Source organism: Benincasa hispida, chromosome 11, assembly GCF_027475165.1.
Source record: "Benincasa hispida cultivar pf3 chromosome 11, pf3_genome.v1.1, whole genome shotgun sequence".
Lineage (NCBI taxonomy): Eukaryota > Viridiplantae > Streptophyta > Magnoliopsida > Cucurbitales > Cucurbitaceae > Benincasa > Benincasa hispida.
Window position 1 is genome coordinate 69,880,975 of NC_143488.1, and position 21,409 is coordinate 69,902,383.

A 21,409-nucleotide genomic window follows, 5' to 3' on the forward strand; every position below is an offset into this window, starting at 1 on the left:
TTTTGAACTGGAAGAAACAAAATTGACAAAAAAAAAATTTGAAAAACCAGCAACATAATGAACAATACAACGAGCAAGTTGCTAGTATGATGACAAGAAAAGAAACAGTTCGTAAACGCCTTGCCAAAGCTTCGTTTTCATCAACTGCATTCTTAATCTTAGAGATAATTTATGATAATAAATCTCACGTTAAATCACAAATTTGATCCATATAATTTGAAGAAAAAATTAAAATTGAGTTCTTTTGATTTTCAAAGTTAGGATTTAATTCTTATGGTTGGATAAAATTTCATAAATAATTTTTATAGTTTGATAAAATCCTAAAAAATAGTCTATACCGTAGAGACTATTCAAGAGAATTTTATTAAACAATTGGAACTAGATTCTAATTATAAAGGATTAGATTTGAACTATCTCCCATATATGGGACTTAACCTAAATCTAAAAATACACGAGGTAAAAACATATTAAAAATATTTTATTACATTCACATTTATAATGTATGTAATTTACGAAAGAGGAGAAAAACAGTAATAAATAACAATATATGAGAGCAAAGCCGCTGAAAAAAGCAGGTTTTAATCTATTTGTCCACTTGGTTGAGCTTGCCAAGGCCATTGCAACGAGCACAAACGATCTGAGTTTGGTCTTTCCGAGCCGCATTTGCCCTCAGCGCCGCCCCCGATCGCCGGACAAACCCTGCGCCGTCGCATTCCGGACACCTACAGAGGACAAGACCACAAAATAAAAACCACAACCATTGAAATTTAAAAGCCCTCTTTAAAGCATTGCAGATGGGAAGTTAGTTTAATTAATGTCGTGAAACAGAATCCCACTGCAGAGACACGGCAAATTTTATGGTAACTGGCCGAATTTGTTGATTTAATTTTGCTTACAAGTCTTTGCGAGAGAAGAGGATAGGGAAGGCGGTTCCAACGAGAGCCACGGCGACGGCGCCCGCGATCAAGTAAGTGGTGCCGTCGGCAGAGACGTCTCCGACGGCGGCGACCACTACAGAAATTCTCTTGTGCTTGGGGCTAATTTGACGGAGGGAGAGTGCGGACGGTCTTATTGGGTGATTGGAGGACGGAAAAGGGGCGGCGGTGGGCGGTTGTTTGATGGGTTCAGTAGAAGAAATGCGTGGAAACGAACATAAGGACGCCATGTTTTGCAAGGGGCTGAAAATGAAGATGATATTTTGGGGTGGAGGAAAATCAGGAAGAGAGTTTTCTTATAATTTGGTGGTTCGAATTCGAAAGGATACAGACTGTTTTGAAATTGAAATGTAGATAAGGCTACGTCGGACTTCAGGTTCTGAGATTGTTTAGATAAGGATGGCCTACCATCCAGATTTCCGTGAAAAAATTTTAGTATCAATTTCTTCCGATTATTTCACGTATCATTCCGCATATTTCTTAAATATTACTATTATGGATGAAAGAAAAATTTTTCATACTACTAGAATAGTATGGAAATTTTCTCAGATTTCATGGAGTTAAATTCTTTTGAAACTGCCATGTGCTATTTTTGTAATTTTCCAAGAAAATGATTTTTTTTAAAAAAAAATTTTCCCTTAATGTGTATAAAAAATAGGAAGTCTACAGCTATCTTAGAAATTGCCATGTGGTGTTTTGTATTTTTTTCAATTTTTTTTTTTAAAATTTTTCCTTTTGTGTTTATAAAAATAGAGAGTATGAGATTAGGTACATCACTCTTGGACTAACTCACTTCTTATTTTATCTTTCAAAATGGAGAAAATATTTGAGATAATTATATAGAAGAAACCAATAATAATAATATTAAATATAATGTTAAGTCTAATTGAATTTTGCCCAGTTGTTTGAAACTTAAGAATTTTGTCCATTTACTCAAGTATAGTGCTCTTAATTTTCATTTGACAATTTTTCCTTTCTCCATTTTTTCCTGTTGCAATGTGTCACCAGTAAGCAAGAGAGAAGAATGGAAAAAGCATGAGAAGATCAATATGGGTTGTGTTGTAGAGGCAAGAGAGTGAGAGGAGATCAAGAGTGAGAGGGAGCGAAGGCTCAATCTGCTTGCACAAGGTTCCATTTTCATCCGCATATGATATAAACAAAATGTCAAACATATTAAAAATTTAAAAAACAGGTCAAATCTCATTTCAACCCAATATTTTTGGTCATCCGTACAACTATCCCAAAATATTTGAGGAGACTTGTTAGTAATTTTGTATAGTTGGATGTATTAGAAGACATCGTTTAGGTATCTCAACTTTCAAATCCACATCACAATACAAAACTGTTCACTACATTGTAGCAACCTCATCATAATATTTGCCCAATTTTTGTCACATATATGAAAAGAACAAATATGCTCATGCTATGGCATCTCGAGGTTGTTCATTTACATGGAAAAATGTTTTTAGAGATAATATTAGATGATGAGGATAGAGGTAGTTGGTTGTTTGTTTTTGCTGTGGTTAAACGTTTGCCTCAAAAGAAGAAGGGGAAAAAAACCCTCAACAAAATATCTCAATCTAACTGAAAAACATTGATATTACATACCTGTAGCTCTCATGGTCAAAAGTGTAACCTTATTAGGGTAAATTCAAACATCCTTTGCACTTTTTCCAGCGGCATGTGCAAGTGTCCAGTCCCTTGTCAAGACAAAATCCAAATGGTACAAGACATGAAAAGCCTTCTTCATGCATCATACAAAGAATCTACACTTCCCATTTCAAAACAAACACCTTGCGGTTCATCTTGATTTGATTATGCCTTTTGTCATTTCCTTTTAAGATATTAATACAAAATTCCAACAATCGTAGCTTACAACTGCCGCTGATGACATGACTCAGACAAGAATCTGTGCATAAACGACACACAAAGTTTAAAAAGTTCCAAGACATGTGAACTTACATCTCTTATATCAAACAAAACGAATAATCTTCCATTCCTTCTCCCAACAATCACCATCTGATGTGTGTTATGGTAGTTCATTTTCAAGACATGGAAAAAGGATTACAGCCTGTTGGTGCTCCTGCTCACTTTCCTGTCCATATTTTTGACAATTCATATAAGAGAGAAAGCAGAAAAGGAATTACACTAGGAATAAAGGTACTTCTGCTTTGATATGAACTTTAGAAAGCTGCTGAAGTTGCACATGCATCAAGTAAGAAATGGTGTTGGTGGTTGACATACAAATGTGCATTAAAGTTTAAACCCAGTAAAAGCCAACTTTCTAGGGGCAAGAGTCTTTTTTTCAGTGCATCATCAAGGTTTTGAGAATTACACATTAATAAACTTGATATAAACAAAGTCCTGGCCCTGAATGAAAGTTCTTCACTGTATAATTTATCTCTCCTGAGTATCAAATTGTCCCACCCTATCAGCTTTGTCAATCTGCCCTCCTTAAAAGGGGATGGGTCCTCCTTCTCCAGAGACATGAAAATGTGGTATGGGATGGAGGTAATTTTGATACTTGAGTGAGCTGAAATCTGTGAAGCTATAAACTTCAAGTGGAGAAACTTGAAAGTAAAATAAGTAACAAAGAGAAGGCAATGAGAGAGACTGTATGAGTTCCTTAAGAATTATCATACAACATAAACAGAATGCCACAAAGTAAAGTCAGAGAGATGAAATTTAACTTAAAAGTTAAAATCAAGAAGGAAAAAGATACAGACATAGCTAAAAACAGAAGATCTTCGTATTCTAAGGATAAGAGCTGCTTTGCAGCGAAGTTACAATGTTACATTGCATAAAAGGAAAAAAAATGAACCTACTAGACATCAACAGGAACTCTTCATCCATCTCTTTCCTTCTAACATCAAACATCAAAAGACAATCAAATACTTGAATTGAACTGCCATTAACCCTCGAACAGGCAGATTGTACAACTCTCTCCCTTCTTTATCTCTACATATACTTTGTCCCACCACGTCAAAAACTCTCCAGTCAACTACATTTAATTTACCGAATTCAGTATTTCTAGTTGATGTATCTATATACATCTAATAAAACAAAAATTGTACATCTACCCCATCACCCAAAGGAAGACAGTTATGGGTCCAATATCACTCACAATTTCTAAAGGGAGTACAGGGTGGGTGGGAATTCAACCTCTCTATAAGTATAACTAAGCAGAAAGTGTATAGTTTGTGTCTGACGCTATAGGTTGATTATTCCTCCTTGAGCGTCTGTTGAATAAGGTAGCAGAGAAGCTCCTTCTCATTAAACCATGTCCTGAACCAGAATGACGAGATGAACTTCTAAACCTCCTGAAAAAGGAGAAGAAATTGCGAAAAATGCGACGAAATCCACCACTTTCACTTGATCTTCTCCCGCTTGATGCCCATGTAATCCTCCTAGGAACACCACTGGTGGTACTAAACCCACCATCAATTTCAGTGTAAACAACAGGAAGGTCATGTTCCGCAGCTCCCCTGCCCCAAGTAAACCTTCCAACAGCAAAACCCCCACCCGGAAGCCTCCAAATTGTTAGTCCAACAACTTCTTCCGCAGAAGCAGGGGAGCTCCTGCCACTGATATGCACGTCGCTAGGCAATTGGTGCCGACAAACAGGACATGAATTCCGGATAGAAAGCCAGGGAAGTATACAATCCGAATGGTAAATATGCTTACACGGCATCTCTCGAGCCTCGGAGTCGAGCTCAAACGGTTCCTTACAAACCGCACAATGTGATTCCATAGGCACATGACTAGCAAGAATCTTAACCACAGGCAAAGATTCAATCGCAGCCTTCGAAGCCGGTGGATTTTCCAATGGGCCAACCCCGTTCACCTCCAGCTGCGCCAATTGATTGAGAAGGCGATCGAACCCCGATCCCATCAAGAACTCGGATATATTAGAAGGTAAAGGACGGAGGCTAGCCCCAGTACCATCATCATAATAAATCTCATAATTTCCTCCAGCTCCAATACCATTGTTACCAATAGCACCCGAATTCGAGGGATCACGTAGAACAATGATACGATTGAAAGGGGAGCGATCCTCACCGTTTCTTCCGCTGCGACGCAATCTTGGGACGAAGGAAGGGTCTGGGTCAGAAGCATCATCGTGGTACATCGCAGCAGCTGGAAACCGATGAACAACCGGAGATAGAGAAGGCGGCGACCTAAATTCTACAAAGAATTCTCCACCACAATCAGGACAAGAGACCGAATGTAGGGCCTGAGCCCGAACCCTGATAAAGCGATTGCATCTGTAGCACAAAAAAGTCGATCCCATCAATTGATCGATCCAAAGAATAGCACTAACTCCTTTACAGAATAAACCCTAATTATATAAAGTTTTGATAAAGAAAGAGATTGAAATTACCGATTAAAATTCGATACTGGCAAATCAACGAACGCCAAGAAACTTCAAGAATCCAAAAATAATCTTCCTCGAATGGGAGAAAGGATGCCAAAATTGCAGAAAAGCTTTCGGGTTCGAGTGGTGTAGTAAAATGGTGAGACAGAGAGAGATTCGCAGCCGACGAAAATTGAGGCTAAAAACAATTGCGTTGGACTTCGACAGCGAAGGCGAGTCGCTTGTCCAACCCTGGAATTTACGCTTTAACCCTTTCTTTCTAACTAATAGTAAAAACACACGTGTACTGCAATGAAATCAAAATTTTAGAAATAATATATTCATACTTTTTTTTTTTTGTAATTTTAATTACTACACCATTTAAAACTGGAATTTACGCTTTAATCCTAATTTTATCTGTTTTATTAAATGTGATAATTAAAAATTGAGGTAGTTAATTTTTTTTTTTTGTTTCAAAGAATTTGTTGGTTTTGTAAATTATAAAAAAAATAAAAATAAAAATAGGAATACAATCTTGTTATTATTAAAAAAGTATACAACAATTTTGTATATTTAGGATATTAAAATAGAAACATCATTTATAATTTTTAAAGTAAAATATTAAAAAAAAAATTTGCTACCCATCTCAAAATTCTAATTTTAATATTTATGTGAATATTTTATAATTTGAAAAAAAAAGTTTTTAAAATAATTGGAGTAGTAAAATTTTCTTTTCAAATATTTTGTTTGTTGTATATATATATATATATGGTCAACAATTTCAATTTAGTGTCCTATTTAAAATAGTAAAATAAATACTTCATTTATAAGTAAAACATTTATTTATTTATTTATTTTTGCCACAAATCTAAAAGCTTCACTATAATTTTATGACCATGAAAAAGTCTATTTTTATCACTATTATTTTTAACGTAGCTTCTTATTTTCAACATAATAATTTGTTTTGTTTCATTCATCAATTCAAGGGAGGTTAACAAAGAGTTTTAACCTTATATTAGTTGTAGTTATAAATTTATGATGTCATAAGAAATACAAGAAAAATTAAAATTAATAGAAAAATAAATATAAAATATGAATCACAATGCGGTTTAAGTATATAGTTTCTAAAATTAAGATGAAATTAAAATTAGGAAGTCAAGTTTAACCTAGTATCTCCCTACTATTCTCCCCATATCGCCTTTCCCTAATTTTCTCAAATTGATCCTCCTTTCCCCAATTTCCTCGACATTTATAAAATAAAATCCTCTTATGTGGATTTAGAAAAAAATAAAGTAGACTAAAGAAATACTTACCTTTTTTTTAGAAGATTCTACTTTTCATCCATATCTTCTTATTCCCTAATTTTTCTCCGCTTTGGTTTTCCCTTTGACTTCCTCATATTATCATATTAAGTTCATCAAAATTGAAAATACATTTTTTTATTTTAGAAAAAATATTCAGAATATTCTCAAGTACTCATTTTTCATATTTTTCTCTCCATTAAATTTTCAGGTTAGTTTCATCTCTCAGATTTCCTCATATTATCGATCAAAATAAATCTCTTAATTTAAATTAAATAATAAAAAGAACCCCCTAATGTGAATTAAAGAAAAAGTGGAATTATATCAAATATAATGTAACAACCCCACCTCCTAGGACTACTAAAAGGGGATCGTTACTGCATGCATGCATAAATATTCGCATTGAGGAAAATAAAATAAAAATAAAATAGAATAATCATGATTTTGAACTGCTTTAAGTATATAAGAAAATGTTCTGCCATTATCTCAAGATCTTAATCGTTCAACCTGGGTACCTTTTTAACATAAAATAAATTATATATATAAATTATAATAAAATCATAAATGTAATAAAATCAAAACATGAGAAAACATAAAGGTTCAAATGCGGAAGCGATTCTGGTTCCTTTGGCACTGTCATGGATTCCTCTTGTCAATTGTCCGAGTATCTTTGCCCTTACCTGAAAAAAAACAAAGATAAAGGTTGAGTATAAAATACTCAGTAAGTGATCTCATTACCAGGATCAGGCTATGCATCCACGAGCAAAGAATGATGGCTCATGGCTCATACAGCTACATCGATTTTTTATGATGAAAGGAAAACCAAAAGACGTACTATCCTACCTTGATACGCATGTCTAGTGGCCCGTAGGCACACCGTCAAACATGAAAGTAACATGAACGTGAACTCATTGACTCACGCATGTCTAGCGGCCCGTAGGCACACCGTTAAACATAGAAATAACATGAACGTAAACCTGTCGGCTCACGCATGTCTAGCGGCCCGTAGGCATACCATCAAACATGAAACATGAAAAAAAGGAACATGAACGTAAACCTATCAGCTCACGCATGTCTAGCGGCCCGTAGGCACACCGTCAAACATGGAAAAATAACATGAACGTGAACCTTTCGACTCACGCATGTCAGCGGCCCATAGGCACACCGTCAAACATGAAATAAAACATGTGTCAAGGCAAGACGGTAAACTGCCCTATTGGTCTATTCATGCATCACATACATAATACCAATACTGATTAGAAATTCGAACATGCTCATAATACTCATAACTGTCATGCAACAAGTAAAACATAATGACAAAAATTATGCTTCAAGAGTCCATTACTTATCTTTAAAGATCTAGTCTAGGCCACCTGACATGAAGGCACTGGTAATAGTACCACTTACCTCAACTTGGTAAAAACGCAAAACAAAATCTCCTTAGAACTTCTTTAGCACACTTGAATCAACCTAAAGTTGTGGCTTCCAAAACTTGATTTAATTAGCCAATCTGACCATGAATTAAATCCAAAATTAATAACTTAATTTTCCCACTAATACTCTCAATCCAAAAGAATACCCATCTAACAACTTACCAAAACTTACCCAACTCAAGGTTTTGCAAGAATAGGCAGTGGCGGTTGAAGAACTCAATGTTGGCTGACCGAAATGGCGGAACCCAATCCAACGTTGACTGAAACGAGTGGCTGTACCGATCGAAGGTTAGGGCGGTCGTGCATGTCAACTTGTGGTCGGGCGCGGCGGCATAAACGAGGCTGAACGGCTTGGGTGAGGCGGCTCGCGGTCAACTCCAACAGTCTAGGCATCGAATGAGGCAGCGGCGGACGAATTTAATTATCTAATCCTTTTTCAAAAACAAATTCCCTAATCCTTTTTCAAAATATATATACTTATATATATTTTTCTTTTAAAAACTCCAACAAACAAATTTAATTATCTCCATATACAATCAAATCTCCAAATGCAAGCCAAAATAAAACTCAATTAATTTCAAATAATTAAATCATATTTTAGCTTAGCCAAAAACATAAATCTCATATTCCAGTTTATCTAAGTAGTCCAACATAAAAAAAAAAAAAAAAAAAAAAAAAAAAAAAAAAATTGCAAAATAAACCGGGGTGTTACATTCTACCACCCTTAAGAAACCTCGAAAGTTCTAATTCTGAAAAAGCTGGGGATAATGCGCCTTCACGTCATCCTCGCGCTCCCACGTTGCTTCCTCGAACCGATGATTCTACCAAAGGACCTTCCCCAAAGCTATCTTTTTGTTGCGTAAAACTTTCACTTCCCTAGCCAAGATTTGAATGGGCTCCTCTTCGTAGCTCAGGTTCTCATTTAAATGCAAAGGCTCATAATCCACAACATGAGATGAGTCTGGTACATACTTCCTCAACATGGAAACATGAAAAACATTGTGAACTGCAGAAATGGATGGGGGCAAGACCAGCCGGTAGGCTATAGGGCCAACCTGCTCTAGGATCTCAAATGGCCCGATGAACTGAGGGTTCGACTTACCCCTCCTGCCAAATCTCAACACCCCCTTCATAGGTGCCACTTTCAGAAACACCTTTCCACCTACCTCAAACTTCATATCCTTACGCCTAACATCAGCGTAACTCTTCTGCTTACTCTGAACCGTCAACATTCGGGCCCTAATCTTCTATATTGCCTCGTTCGTGGTTTGTACTAACTCAGGTCTTAGTAATTTTCGCTCACTAACCTCATCCCAGCATACGGGTGACCTACAACTCTTCCCATAAAGGGCCTCAAACGGCGACATGCCAATGGTTACCTGATAACTATTATTATAGGCAAACTCTATCAAATGCATGTGAGAGTCTCAACTCCTTGCAAACTCTAACGCACAAGCATGTAGCATATCCTTCAATGTCTGGTTTAAACGTTCAGTTTGACCATCAGTTTGTGGGTGAAAAGTTGTACTGAAATCCAAACGAGTACCCAATGCTACCTGAAGACCCTTCCAAAAGCTGGAGGTAAATCGAGGGTCCCTATCAAACACGATGGACCCTGGTGCCCCGTGCAATCTTACCACCTCTTTCATATACAACTGAGCCCACCTATTCACTGAATATGTAGGCTTCCCTGTAATGAAATGTGCTAGCTTGATGAGTTTGTCCACTATAACCCAAATTACTGTAAAACCCTTTGCGGTTCGCTGCAAACCCACAATGAAGTCCATCGAGACATTCTTCCACTTCCATCCTGGTACGCTAAAAGGTTGCAACAAGTCTGCTGGCTTTTGTCTTAGGGCCTTTACCTGCTGACACACCAAGCACTTACTGACAAACTCTGCTATCTCCACTTTCATGTTATTCCACCAGTAACAATGTTTTAGGTCCAGGTACATTTTGGTACTGCCAGGATATATCGAAAATGGGGAGTTATGAGCCTCCCATAACAGATCGTTCTTGAGGTCACCGTCTATTGGTACACATAAGTGTTTCCGAAAAGTAAGACCATTATCTGCCGATAAGGAGAACTCACCACCCTGTCCTGTCTTCACCTGTTACGCTACCTCAACCAAGTAAGAATCACTTCGTTGAGAAACAATGATTCTTTGCCTTAAACTCAATTGAATCGATAATTGTGTTAACTGCACAGAGACCTCCCCTACCACCACTGCTATCTCGGCCCACTCAAGGTCCTTACATAACCGGGTATGTCTGGTGATAAGGGCTACTGAATAGGCTACCTTCCTACGTAGAGCATCCGCCACTACATTTGCCTTTCCTGGGTGGTACAGAATCTCACAATCATAGTTCTTCACTAGCTCCAACCACCTACGCTGCCTCATGTTTAACTCCTTCTAAGTGAAGAAGTATTTTAAACTCTTGTGGTTGGTGAAAATTTGTATCTTCTCGCCAAACAAGTAGTGCCTTCAAATTTTTAAAGCAAAAACCACGGCTGCCAATTCCAAATCATGTATGGGATAGTTCAGTTCATGATTTTTTAACTGGCGAGAGGCATAAGCAACTACCTTACCTTGCTACACCAATACGCACCCCAACCCTCTCTTGGAGGCGTCACTATAAATAACAAAACCACCCGTTCCATCCGGACAGTGAGAATTGGGGCAGTAACCAACCTTTGCTTGAGATTTTAGAAACTATCCTCACAAGCCTTACTCCAAATAAAGAAAGCTCCTTTTCTGGTCAACTGGGTCAAAAGGGTGGCTATACGGCAAAAGTCCTTCATAAAAAAACGATAATAGCCTGCTAACCCCAAAAAACTGTGTACCTCTCCGACTGTGGTAGGACGAGACCAACTTGTGATTGCCTCGATCTTTGGGGGTCAACAGATACACCTTCCTTGGATACCTCATGCCCTAGAAAGGACACCTGCATTAACCAAAACTCGCACTTGGAAAACTTAACATATAACTTTTGCGCCCTTAAGGTCTCTAGAACCTTTCATAAATACTCCTCGTGTTCCGCCTCTGTTTTGGAATAAACCAAAATGTCATCTATGAAGATTATCACAAAGGTGTCAAAAAATTCCTTAAACACCCTATTCATCAAGTCCATGAATATTGTAGAAGCATTCGTCAACCCAAATGACATCACGATGAACTCATAATGCCCATACCTCGAACGAAAAGTTGTCTTGAGAATATCACCATCCTTTATCCTCAACAAATGATACCCCGAGCGAAGATTAATCTTAGAAAACACTGTATCTCCCTACAACTGGTCAAACAAGTCGTCAATCCTAGGAAGCGGATACTTGTTTTTTATAGTCACCTTGTTTAATTCCCTGTAGCCAATGCCGAGTCGTAATGACCCATCTTTCTTTTTCACAAAAAGTATCGGCGTACCCCAAGGGGACACACTAAGGCGTATGAAACCCTTATCCAACGACTCTTGCAATTGAACCTTAAGTTCCTTCAATTCTGCTAGGGCCATTCTGTATGGAGCTTTCGAGATAGGAGTTGTGTCTGGCTCCAACTCTATAGCAAAGTCTATCTCCAGATGCGACAACAAACCTGAGAGTTCCTCTGGAAAGACATTCGGGTAGTCACTTTTCACTGGCTCCGAAGTCAAGGAGACCTCAGGCTCTCTAGTGTCAACGACACTAGCCAAGATACTCCAGGTACCCTTGTTAAGCAACCTTTGGCTTTTATGGCAGAAATCACGTTGAGCAGGACCACGGTCCCAGCCCCTTTAAATTTAAAGCTGGCTCCCGTGGGAGGGACACGATCACCTCCTTACGAGCCAATCCATGTCCAAAATCACATCAAAATCCCGTATGTCCAAGACTATTAAAGTCACATCCAGGGTATGACTCGCTACTTCAATTTGACATGTTTTTATCTTCTCCTTTGCTAACATAATTTCTCCAAACGGAGTGGAAACTGACAACACATAGTACAAAGGCTCTAGTTCTAACATGACATGCTTAACAAATAACGACGATATAAATGAGACCAGAATCAAACAATACCAGTGCAAGATGTCCCAAGATTGGGAGCGTACCTGTCACAATAATGCCTGCTTTCTCGGCCTCCTATCGGATGATAGAGTAAACACGACCTCGTTGATGCTGAGGCCTACCCAAACTCCTTTTTTCATGGCCTACAAACTGGTTCCCATAACCGAACGTGCTTCTAATAGGGAATCTATCTATTAAGTGCCCCTCTTGCTTGCAATGAAAACAAACCCCAGTGCCCCCCCAAACATCGACCCTAGTGGCGTCTTCCACACGAGATACACACCGACCGATTCCTTTCCACTATACCTACCTCGACAGCCTGCTACTTAAAATGTCGAAGCGGTCTGTCTGAGCTTTGAACCTTCTGATGGGGGTGAGGCTCGAAAGCCTTATGATCTGCCTTCCTCCTTTGACCTGAGGAAGGTCCCACCCCAAACGCCCGTGAATACTCATCTCTTGACTGTGGGTCCACTTCAGCTGCCAAGCGAGTGGTTAGTTTGAATGCTCGCACAATATCTCGTATACTGTCCTTCAGGCCTTGAACGAACCTTTCTGCCCTCATAGCTTCCATGGCGACCAATTCCGGGGCGAAATGGGACAGGGTGTCACTGGTCATGCTCCTCTACTGGCCTGTATTCCTGCCTCAGCTCCAAGAACTCATTCTGCTTATTGTACTTCAGGTTGGCAGAGAAGTATTTCGCGTAAAAGCGCTCCTTAAACTACTCCCATATCACCGGTTCCCCTCCTACACCCAACATCCTTTCTATCGACTGCCACCAAATTTGTGTTTTGTCGGTAAGCATGAAAATGACACACTGCACCTTTTGATCTTTAGGGCATTTCATATAACGAAAGATCGTTTCAATCGTGGATATGCATAACTCTGCATTGGTAAGGTCCTTTAGTAACCCATTGAAGGTGTTGGGATTGTACTTCCTGAAATCTCGCAAATGCTTGGCCTCCACCGAAATGCCTGACATGCTTTGGTTTTGGATCATGTTCTAAGTTTGGATTTGCGACATTTGGTCCTGTGGTGGTGATGTCTGTTGGAACTGGGCAAACTGGGCCAGTCGTTCATCCAGCATGTCCTTCACTTTACTCAACACAACTGATGTAACTGCTTCCCCAATAGTGGTTGCCCAATCGGTAACCTCTAATGGAACGACTGGGTGGCCTGCGTCTGTGGTGGCGTGGCCGTGTACTGGGCTCTACTTCGTGTCTAAGTTTTCTGCCACCTTAACCCTGAGGGGTCCCTAAGCGACAAGGAATCCTCTAGTACTGGAGGATCCTGAACTTGTGCATCTTGAATTTGTGGATCCTCATCATGAGTATCTTGATCTTGAACTGTCGGATTATGCTTTTCAGGAACGCGTCCCCTTCCGGTAACCCTGACTGCTTCTTCCCCTAACACGAACCATTTTCCTAACAGTTGTTCACAACCACTCCTTAGTTACTTTTCTTACTAGCAAAAAAACATCAAATGTAATCATAAATGCTACTAACTCGGATGCATATTATCCTAAATACTTTTCATAAGGGATATACCTGGCGACGACAAAGAATTCGTTATAGGCCAAAAGGAACAACCTAGACTTGCATAGTAAGTCAATCTATAGAACCCAAAACATGGGCTCTGATACCAACTATAACAACCCCACCACCTAGGACTACTAAAAAGGAGACCGTTACTGTATGCATGCATAAATATTCGTATTGAGGAAAATAAAGTAAAAATAAAATAGAATAATCATGATTTTGGACTGCTTTAAGTATATAAGAAAATGTTCTGCCATTATCTCAAGATCTTAAATCGTTTGACCCCGGTACCCTTTTTAACATGAAATAAATTATATATAAAAAATTATAATAAAATCATAAATGTAATAAAATCAAAACATGAGAAAACATAAAGGTTCAAATGCGAAAGCGATTCTGGTTCCTTTCGCACTGTCACAGATTCCTCTTGTCAGTTGCCCGAGTATCCTTACCCTTACCTGAAAAAAAATAAAGATAAAGGTTGAGTATAAAATACTCAGTAAATGATCCCATTACCGGGATCAGGCTATGCATCCACGAGCAAAGATTGATGGCCCGTGGCTCATACAGCTACATCGATTTTTGATGATGAAAGAAAAACCAAAAGACGTACTATCTTGCATACGTATGTCTAGCGGTCCATAGGCACACCGTCAAACATGAAAGTAACATGAACGTGAACCCGTCGACTCACATATGTCTAGCGGCCCGTAAGCACACCGTCAAACATGAAAATAACATGAACGTAAACCTGTCGGCTCACGCATGTCTAGCGGCCCGTAGGCACACCGTCAAACATAAAACATGAAAAAGAAGTAACATAAACGTAAACCTGTCGGCTCACGCATGTCTAGCAACCCGTAGGCACACCGTCAAACATGGAAAAATAATATGAACATGAACCTTTCGACTCACGCATGTCTAGCGGCCCATAGGCACACCGTCAAACATAAAACTAGACCCGTAGGTCCTCTGAAATAAAACATGCATCAAGGCAAGACGGTAAACTGCCCTATTGGTCTATTCATACATTACAAACATAATACCAATACTGATTAGAAATTCGAACATGCTCATAATACTCATAACTGTCATGCAACAAGTAAAACATAATGACAAAAATTATGCTTCAAGAGTCCATTCCTTATCTTTAAAGATCTAGTCTAGGCCGCCTGGCATGAAGGCACCGGTAATAGTACCACTTACCTCAACTTGGTAAAAACACAAAACAAAATCACCTTATAACTTCTTTAGCACACTTGAATCAACCTAAAGTTGTGACTTCTAAAACTTGATTTAATTAGCCAATCTGACCATGAATTAAATCCAAAATCAATAACTTAATTTTTCCATTAATACTCTCAATCCAAAAGAATACCATCCAACAACGTACAAAAACTTACCGAACTCAAGGTTTTGCAAGAATAGGCAGTGGTGGTCAACGAACTCAATAGTGGCTAACCGAAACGATGAAACCCAGTCCAACGCCGACTGAAACGAGTGGTTGCACCGATCGAAGGTTAGGGCGGTCATGCGCGTCGACTTGTGGCTGGGCGCGGCGATAGAAACGGAAAAAAAAAAGTTTTTTTTTTTTTAAATAAACATAGAAAGTTTTGCAGATGTGGTGAACGGAAGTAAATGGAGGAGGATTTACATTTTTACATTTTTTCTTTGTTTGATGAAAAAAGATGTAGAAAGAAAACACATACAATGATACACACAAAAACTACGAAAAACAAAACAAAACAAAAGAAAGAATAGGAACGAAGTGTTTAAAAATAAATATAAATCAAAATAAAAGAAAAACAAAATTTCATAAAAAATGTAGAAAAAACGAATGCAGAATAATGATTACCTTTTTTGTTGGAATGGTGAGGTGAGTAGAAGAAAAGGATTAATAGTCCCTTTATATAGAAATGTGTTTGACAGGTGTCTCATTTGCCGAGATGTGTTTTAGGAAAAGTATATCATTCAAGAAAAATAGATTATAACTAACTATTAAATAAGGATATAATGAGAATATGATTAAAAATCAAAAGTAAAATAGTCAATAGGATGTGAAAACTCTCATACTTATAACTTCTTTTAGTATTATATAGATTAATCCAATTTCGTTATACATTTTAATTTTTGTTGCATTAATTTATAAATAATTAGCATTGATTATTGTACGTTGCTACCATGTGCATTTGTCCTCTATTTAAATAAACAAAAACAATACCAATTACATAAATAATCTCCATTTTCTTTCTTATAATTAATTATTATTTCTGTTGGCAATGATTGATCGAAACTATAAAATCAATATTTAAATTCAAATTTTCTTATTTCAACCATTCATGAGCATAAGTCACGAGTCAATAATTTAGCAATACTACCTCATTTGAATTTGAAAGTTGAAATATCTATACTTAAATATAAATTATAAATAGTTGAATTATATTCATTTTAACTATATTTTTAAGTTTTAAGTCTTGAGTTTTGATACAATCTTATCTATAGTTTCAAGATTTATACTTTTTAACATCAATTTTTTTTACTAAATATTCATTTTCAATTTTGATATTAATGTCTATTAATTAAATGAATGCTATTACGAATTGAAATTTTAAAGATAAATTGATTGATGGAAAAATAGTAAATTTTAATTCATTTTAATTATTTTAAATTAATTAATAAATATTGACACTAAATACTAGATTCTAGAAGTGAGTATCTAGTGAACAATCAAAGTTAAAAGTGTGGATCTTGGAATCTAAGGACCAATAAAATAAAATTCAAATTTCAAGTGTAAAATTGTAACATTATGAAATCTATGAACTAAACTGAAATAAAATTTATAACTTAAGGACTAAAATTGTATAATTTTAAAATGGTCCAAATATAAATTTAACAAAAAACTTAGGGACAAAAAGTATTTTACCCTAATATTTATTTTGGTATCGGCCATTTCAAAATGTATATTTATTTTGATATTTATATTTAGGAGTGCAACAAAAAACCAAAAAATAGAAAAAAAGAAAAAAAAAAAACAATCCAACTCGATCTACTGGTTTGCTTTGGTTTGGTTTTTTAGTATAAAATTTGTTTGTGTTTGGAGAAACCAAACAATATTTATTCAAATCAAATTTTGATTGGAAAAACAAATCAAAACCAAACCGAACTAAGGGATAACACTAGGTATCTTTTATTGTTTAGAAATAAGACTAATTTATTATGAATTGTTTGTATTTTTATTTAGAAAGTGCAAAGAAGAAAAATAAAAATGTCAAATTTCAATCTATAAGAATAAGAAAAGCTAAAATATACAAAACACCTTTAAACTCTGTAATTTGTATAAAAAATATCTTTGAACTTTCAAACATTTAAAACATAACCTTAAACTTACTTAAAAATTAAAAAAAGAACTTTTACTGTTAATTTTGGATAGAACCCGTTATTGTTTTGTTTACAAAATACCTTTGAACTTTTAAAATTTTTAAAAATACAGTTAAGCTTTAAAAAAACATTACTGCTCAAACCGTTAATACTCGTTTAAAAAATATCCTTAAACTTTTAAAAGTTGCATTAATACTTGTAGCCTTATCGGAAAAAAAAAAAAAAACAAAGTTAAGAAATGCTCCTACCACTAGTAGAGTAATCTATTTGTTTGAAGTTCTTTTGAGTTCGAAAAGAATAAATTTTAAAACAAATAACATGGATATCTTTTTTTTTTCCTCTATAGATACTCTCGATTTTCTCCAATTTGTCCAATTTTATACCAGTTTCTCAACAACAAAATATAAACAAAGACATCAAATCAAAACACAAAATTTCACAAGATTCTAATTTCAAATAATCCCCTTCAAATTTATCAAAAGGATAAATGTCTAAATACAAGAGAAATATATATATTTGACCATTAGCAACCTTGTTAAAACACATAAGATCTAAGGCTCCTTTAGTATTTTCATTATTATTTTTCTTTTTGTATTAATCTATAAACTTTAATTGAGGGGGGCAATTATTTTTTTTTAATGAGATAGACAAAGGTCAAAAAATTAATAAGAAAGAGAGTAAGAGAGAAGAAAAATAGTGTTAGATCATGAAGTAAGGGAACTAGAGGAAATGAAAGAGAGAGATAATGGGGCATTGATAAATGTTTTTGTTTTTGTTTTTTTTTTTTAAAAAAAATAATGGTACTAATGCATTTTTCTTTAATTTTATTTTAGTTTAGAGGTATTGTTTCAATGAGGTCTTAATGGTTTTTGTTCATAAAGGATATTTTTTTAATTTTTTCAGTAAGTTCTAGGGTATTTTTGAAACAAAACTTTAACGATTCCCATCCAAAACTAATGGTAAGGATATTTTTGAACTATTTTTGAAGGTTTAAAAGTATTTTTAAAACTTTTTTAAATTAAAGGACATTTTTTTTACACAAAATGCAAAGTTCAAGGGCATTTTTAGTAATTTAGCCAAAAGGAAATAGACCAAATTTTCATTTAGAATTAGCAAAAGAACCCATTCAAAACAAATTGAAAATATTTAAAAATTGAAAAAAAAGAGGAGAAAATGTTAAAAACTGAGAACCGTATAAAGTGAACCAAATAAAAAATCAATTTATTGGACATCGGTTTAGATCTCTTATTTATAAAATCTAAGTTCGGTTTGGTTCTTGTTGACCCTAAAACCGACAAAATCGGACCATATTTATATTTAAGGAAAACTCGCCCCTATTATTGTAAAATATATATATTTTTTAATACAAGCAGCACAAAATTATTTAATAGTTTTTTTTTTTGAAATAATTATTTAATAGCTCATCGTTTGGGCTTTCAAGATTGAGTTCTATAATGGGCTTTCATAGCCCAATCCAATCCACTTAAGAATTCGACATGTCGAATCTTCTCCCTGGTTTCAGGCTGCAGCGCAATTCCTTCATTTCCTCTTTGAAGGCATGTCAAGCAATTCTCGGTTCTCATCCAGCCAGACGAGGCATTGTCGAAGTCTGAAAGCTTACTCAATGGGTATTGAATCTGTGGATGAAAGATTTAATTAGTTTCGAGAAAGCAAAAGGAAGTTTAAGCAATGCGGGATGGAACAAATGCGAAGTCCGTCTTCCCAAAACAATCAATCGGTACAAAATTAGCTATTACTGTCAACTACAAGTTCAGTAATGCATTATAATGACTTTATTTCTTTACCTGTCGAGTTAGCTAGTCCTGCTTTGAATTTATGCAGTATTTTGTATTTGGGATTTTGTTGCTTGAATACGTCTTTCGCTTACCGTTGAAATTTGGAATGGGGTTGAACTTGCTTGGGTTTGAAGTGGGGAGAATCAAGGGTGTTCCATTGAAGCAACGCAAGCACAGAGTGTGGATTGGATCAATCCCATTAATGCGATGAAGTTACACCAGCGGATTAGGAAAGTAATTTTCACGAAGCAATATAATTTATACTCTCAAATAGGCCCTCAAGTTCTTGGGATGTAATTTATTTGCCTACATTTGTTGGTTTCCTCTCATGGCATCAGGTATGCTCGAGGAAGAAGTTCTAGTACTGCGGTAGAATTTGATACGTCATTCGGTCATATATTACTTAATTCTATGAACCTACACTGTTCTTAACTGCTTATGTCATGCTATATGATGAATGAAGGTAGTATGAAAAAGTTTCTTAAATTACTGTAGAACTGGAAAATTTCTCATATGCTGGATGAGCCACAAGTGTTGAGTTAACTGATGTGGCCAATGGTAAATGCCTGCCCTTTGTTCTTTTGCGGTATATGGTAATCTTAGGTTAGGAGAAAGCACTTGTGTTGGGAATCAGGAGAAATTTCTAGAGCTAAATTGAAGTTACTGACACTTTATTTCAGTTTGTTGACTTAGGAATCGTAACGAAGTGTTTTCATTCTGTAATTGTTTTGTTTTGTTTTGTGACTATTAGTTTTATCTAGTGTACGTCTCTCCAAAAAAATTAGGAAGAACTGCTTCCTTCTTGGCCATTTTTTGTACAAGATATCAAAATGAATGCAAAATTTCTATGCTGAAAATTGCTTGGTAGAAAGCTGTTACTCCAGCCCACCTTGAAGGAACATTTACAAAATTAAGGTAAGCTATAAACATGATGTCTTCATTAGGTCAAACACTTTCCTAGGAAAATTTATATTGCAATGGAACTCAGAATGGGACGGTCAAAGCAATACAGAACTTTGATAAACAAGTTGTAGTTAACGAAGAGATTTAGTTACAAGTTTAGTCCTTTTTTTTTTTTTGTTTCCCCAAAAGAATTTTTGTTCATAATCTTTGAAGTTTGTGCCTAAAATGTTTTGAGGTTTAAAAAAAGTATCTATTTGGTCCTTGCACTCTAGGTCCCTATTTTGTGTCTACTAGGTCTGTATTAAAAAAAAAAAAAAATCAAATAGGTCTAATACCTATTAGATATGTTATGGGATCAAATAAACACAAACATGAAATATTGGAGACTAAACTTGTAATTTAACCAAACAAAGATGTACTGATATGTGTAACATGATATTAATATTGACAGAATGTAAAAATCTTCAACATATGCTCATTGGACTCTATTTCTTTGAGTAACTAACAAAAATAAGATAGAAAGATGGTTAAATAAACCACAAGAGCTCCTAATTCTGCAAGAAGGCATTATTTTTGTACTGTCATAGTAGATTTCTTCTTCCTGCAGTAACTGGAATCGTCCTCACATGGCAGGGCAGAAAGTGATCACGTAACGTGAAACCTTACATTTACGAAGGCTGGAAGGGTCGTCAAAAGCATAGGTGTAAGCCTTGGGGCACATAGCTTTGAATAAATGAGCAAATAGCGTCGGCCTGCAGGTTTTGGGGTTTGCATACTTCCCTGTGCAGCAGTACTTGGCTGATTGCATGGCTAAACAGGCACTCTTGCACCCCACTACTTTTCCATTTTTCTTCACCTCCAATTTTGATGGACAGAAAATGTTCACATCAATATCACAAGACGCAATGCCACAGCCAGTTCCTCCCCCAATTGGCTTCATTGAAAGAGGCAAGTTGAAGCCATCTACCACGCTAACATCATAATAATGCAAGGGTGAAATAGATGATCCCAGAGTTACTTCAACAATAGTTGCTGGAGGAACACCAGCAGTGCCTCTGCAATGTAATCTGCCTGAACAATCTCCAGTGTCGCATGAGCCTTTGCCTTCATGGCTAAAAGAACAGCCTTGCCTTCCCCAAATCCTGCCTGACCACTTTTTTGGCACTTCTACCACTGCATGCTTGCCTCTGCCGAGATGAAAACCACCATCCATCGGTGTTTGGTGGTCTGAATTGCCGAGTATTCCAGGCCAGACACTTTCATTGCAGTTGTTAACTAAAATTAGCTGTTCTCCACCTGCAAGCAGAGAAAAACCTTAGTGTGTGAAGTGAATAGGGGAGTTATTGCTAGGATTGTTTATATTTACTTGTAAGTGAGATGGAGATTGCCAAACAGAGGATAAGAAACAGACAGGAATGCATGATCAGAAACTTATGAACAGGCTTGCAAGGTTATGAAACTTCCAGACATTAAGTTTGTGGTCTGATTTTGAATGACAGAGATTTGGGAAGAAAGCTATTATTTAAAGGCTGTATTGCTCTAGTTTTTCCCCTAGTTGATACTCCTACTTTCACTTTCACTTTCACTATAAAGGGATTTATCCATTCCTTCAAATTGAAGGCATTCTGTGTGTGTGTGTGTGTTGTTTGCTTTGATAAATCACTATAATACACTTAACAACTTTTCTTCACTTTGCTAGATTTCCTCCTTGTAATATGCTCTTTCCCTAAAGGGTGA

The 21,409-nt window shown here is 36.3% G+C and overlaps 2 protein-coding genes, 1 long non-coding RNA gene and 1 pseudogene across 4 annotated transcripts; 1 reads left to right on the top strand and 3 right to left on the bottom strand.

The window, feature by feature from the left end:
- Positions 1-457: 457 nt before the first annotated feature.
- On the bottom strand, positions 458-1,391 carry LOC120091333 (uncharacterized). Its single transcript, XM_039049322.2, has 2 exons — positions 897-1,391; positions 458-722 (listed from the first exon to the last, which is right to left on the bottom strand). The coding sequence occupies exons 1-2, from the start codon at positions 1,163-1,165 to the stop codon at positions 584-586; spliced, it is 408 nt and encodes a 135-aa protein (XP_038905250.1). The 5' UTR covers positions 1,166-1,391; the 3' UTR covers positions 458-583.
- Positions 1,392-3,662: 2,271 nt separating this feature from the next.
- On the bottom strand, positions 3,663-5,553 carry LOC120092155 (E3 ubiquitin-protein ligase RDUF2 pseudogene; annotated as a pseudogene). The gene is made up of 2 exons (XR_016524617.1): positions 5,317-5,553; positions 3,663-5,200 (listed from the first exon to the last, which is right to left on the bottom strand). The product of XR_016524617.1 is annotated as an E3 ubiquitin-protein ligase RDUF2 pseudogene (transcript).
- Positions 5,554-18,465: 12,912 nt separating this feature from the next.
- On the top strand, positions 18,466-21,166 carry LOC120089814 (uncharacterized). The gene is made up of 3 exons (XR_005485330.2): positions 18,466-18,711; positions 18,816-19,107; positions 20,306-21,166. It is a non-coding gene; the product is annotated as an uncharacterized LOC120089814 (long non-coding RNA).
- On the bottom strand, positions 20,050-21,176 carry LOC120089813 (Pathogenesis-related thaumatin superfamily protein). Its single transcript, XM_039047216.2, has 2 exons — positions 21,039-21,176; positions 20,050-20,968 (listed from the first exon to the last, which is right to left on the bottom strand). Exons 1-2 carry the CDS (start codon positions 21,091-21,093, stop codon positions 20,295-20,297), a joined length of 729 nt encoding a protein of 242 aa, XP_038903144.1. The 5' UTR covers positions 21,094-21,176; the 3' UTR covers positions 20,050-20,294.
- Positions 21,177-21,409: the final 233 nt, after the last annotated feature.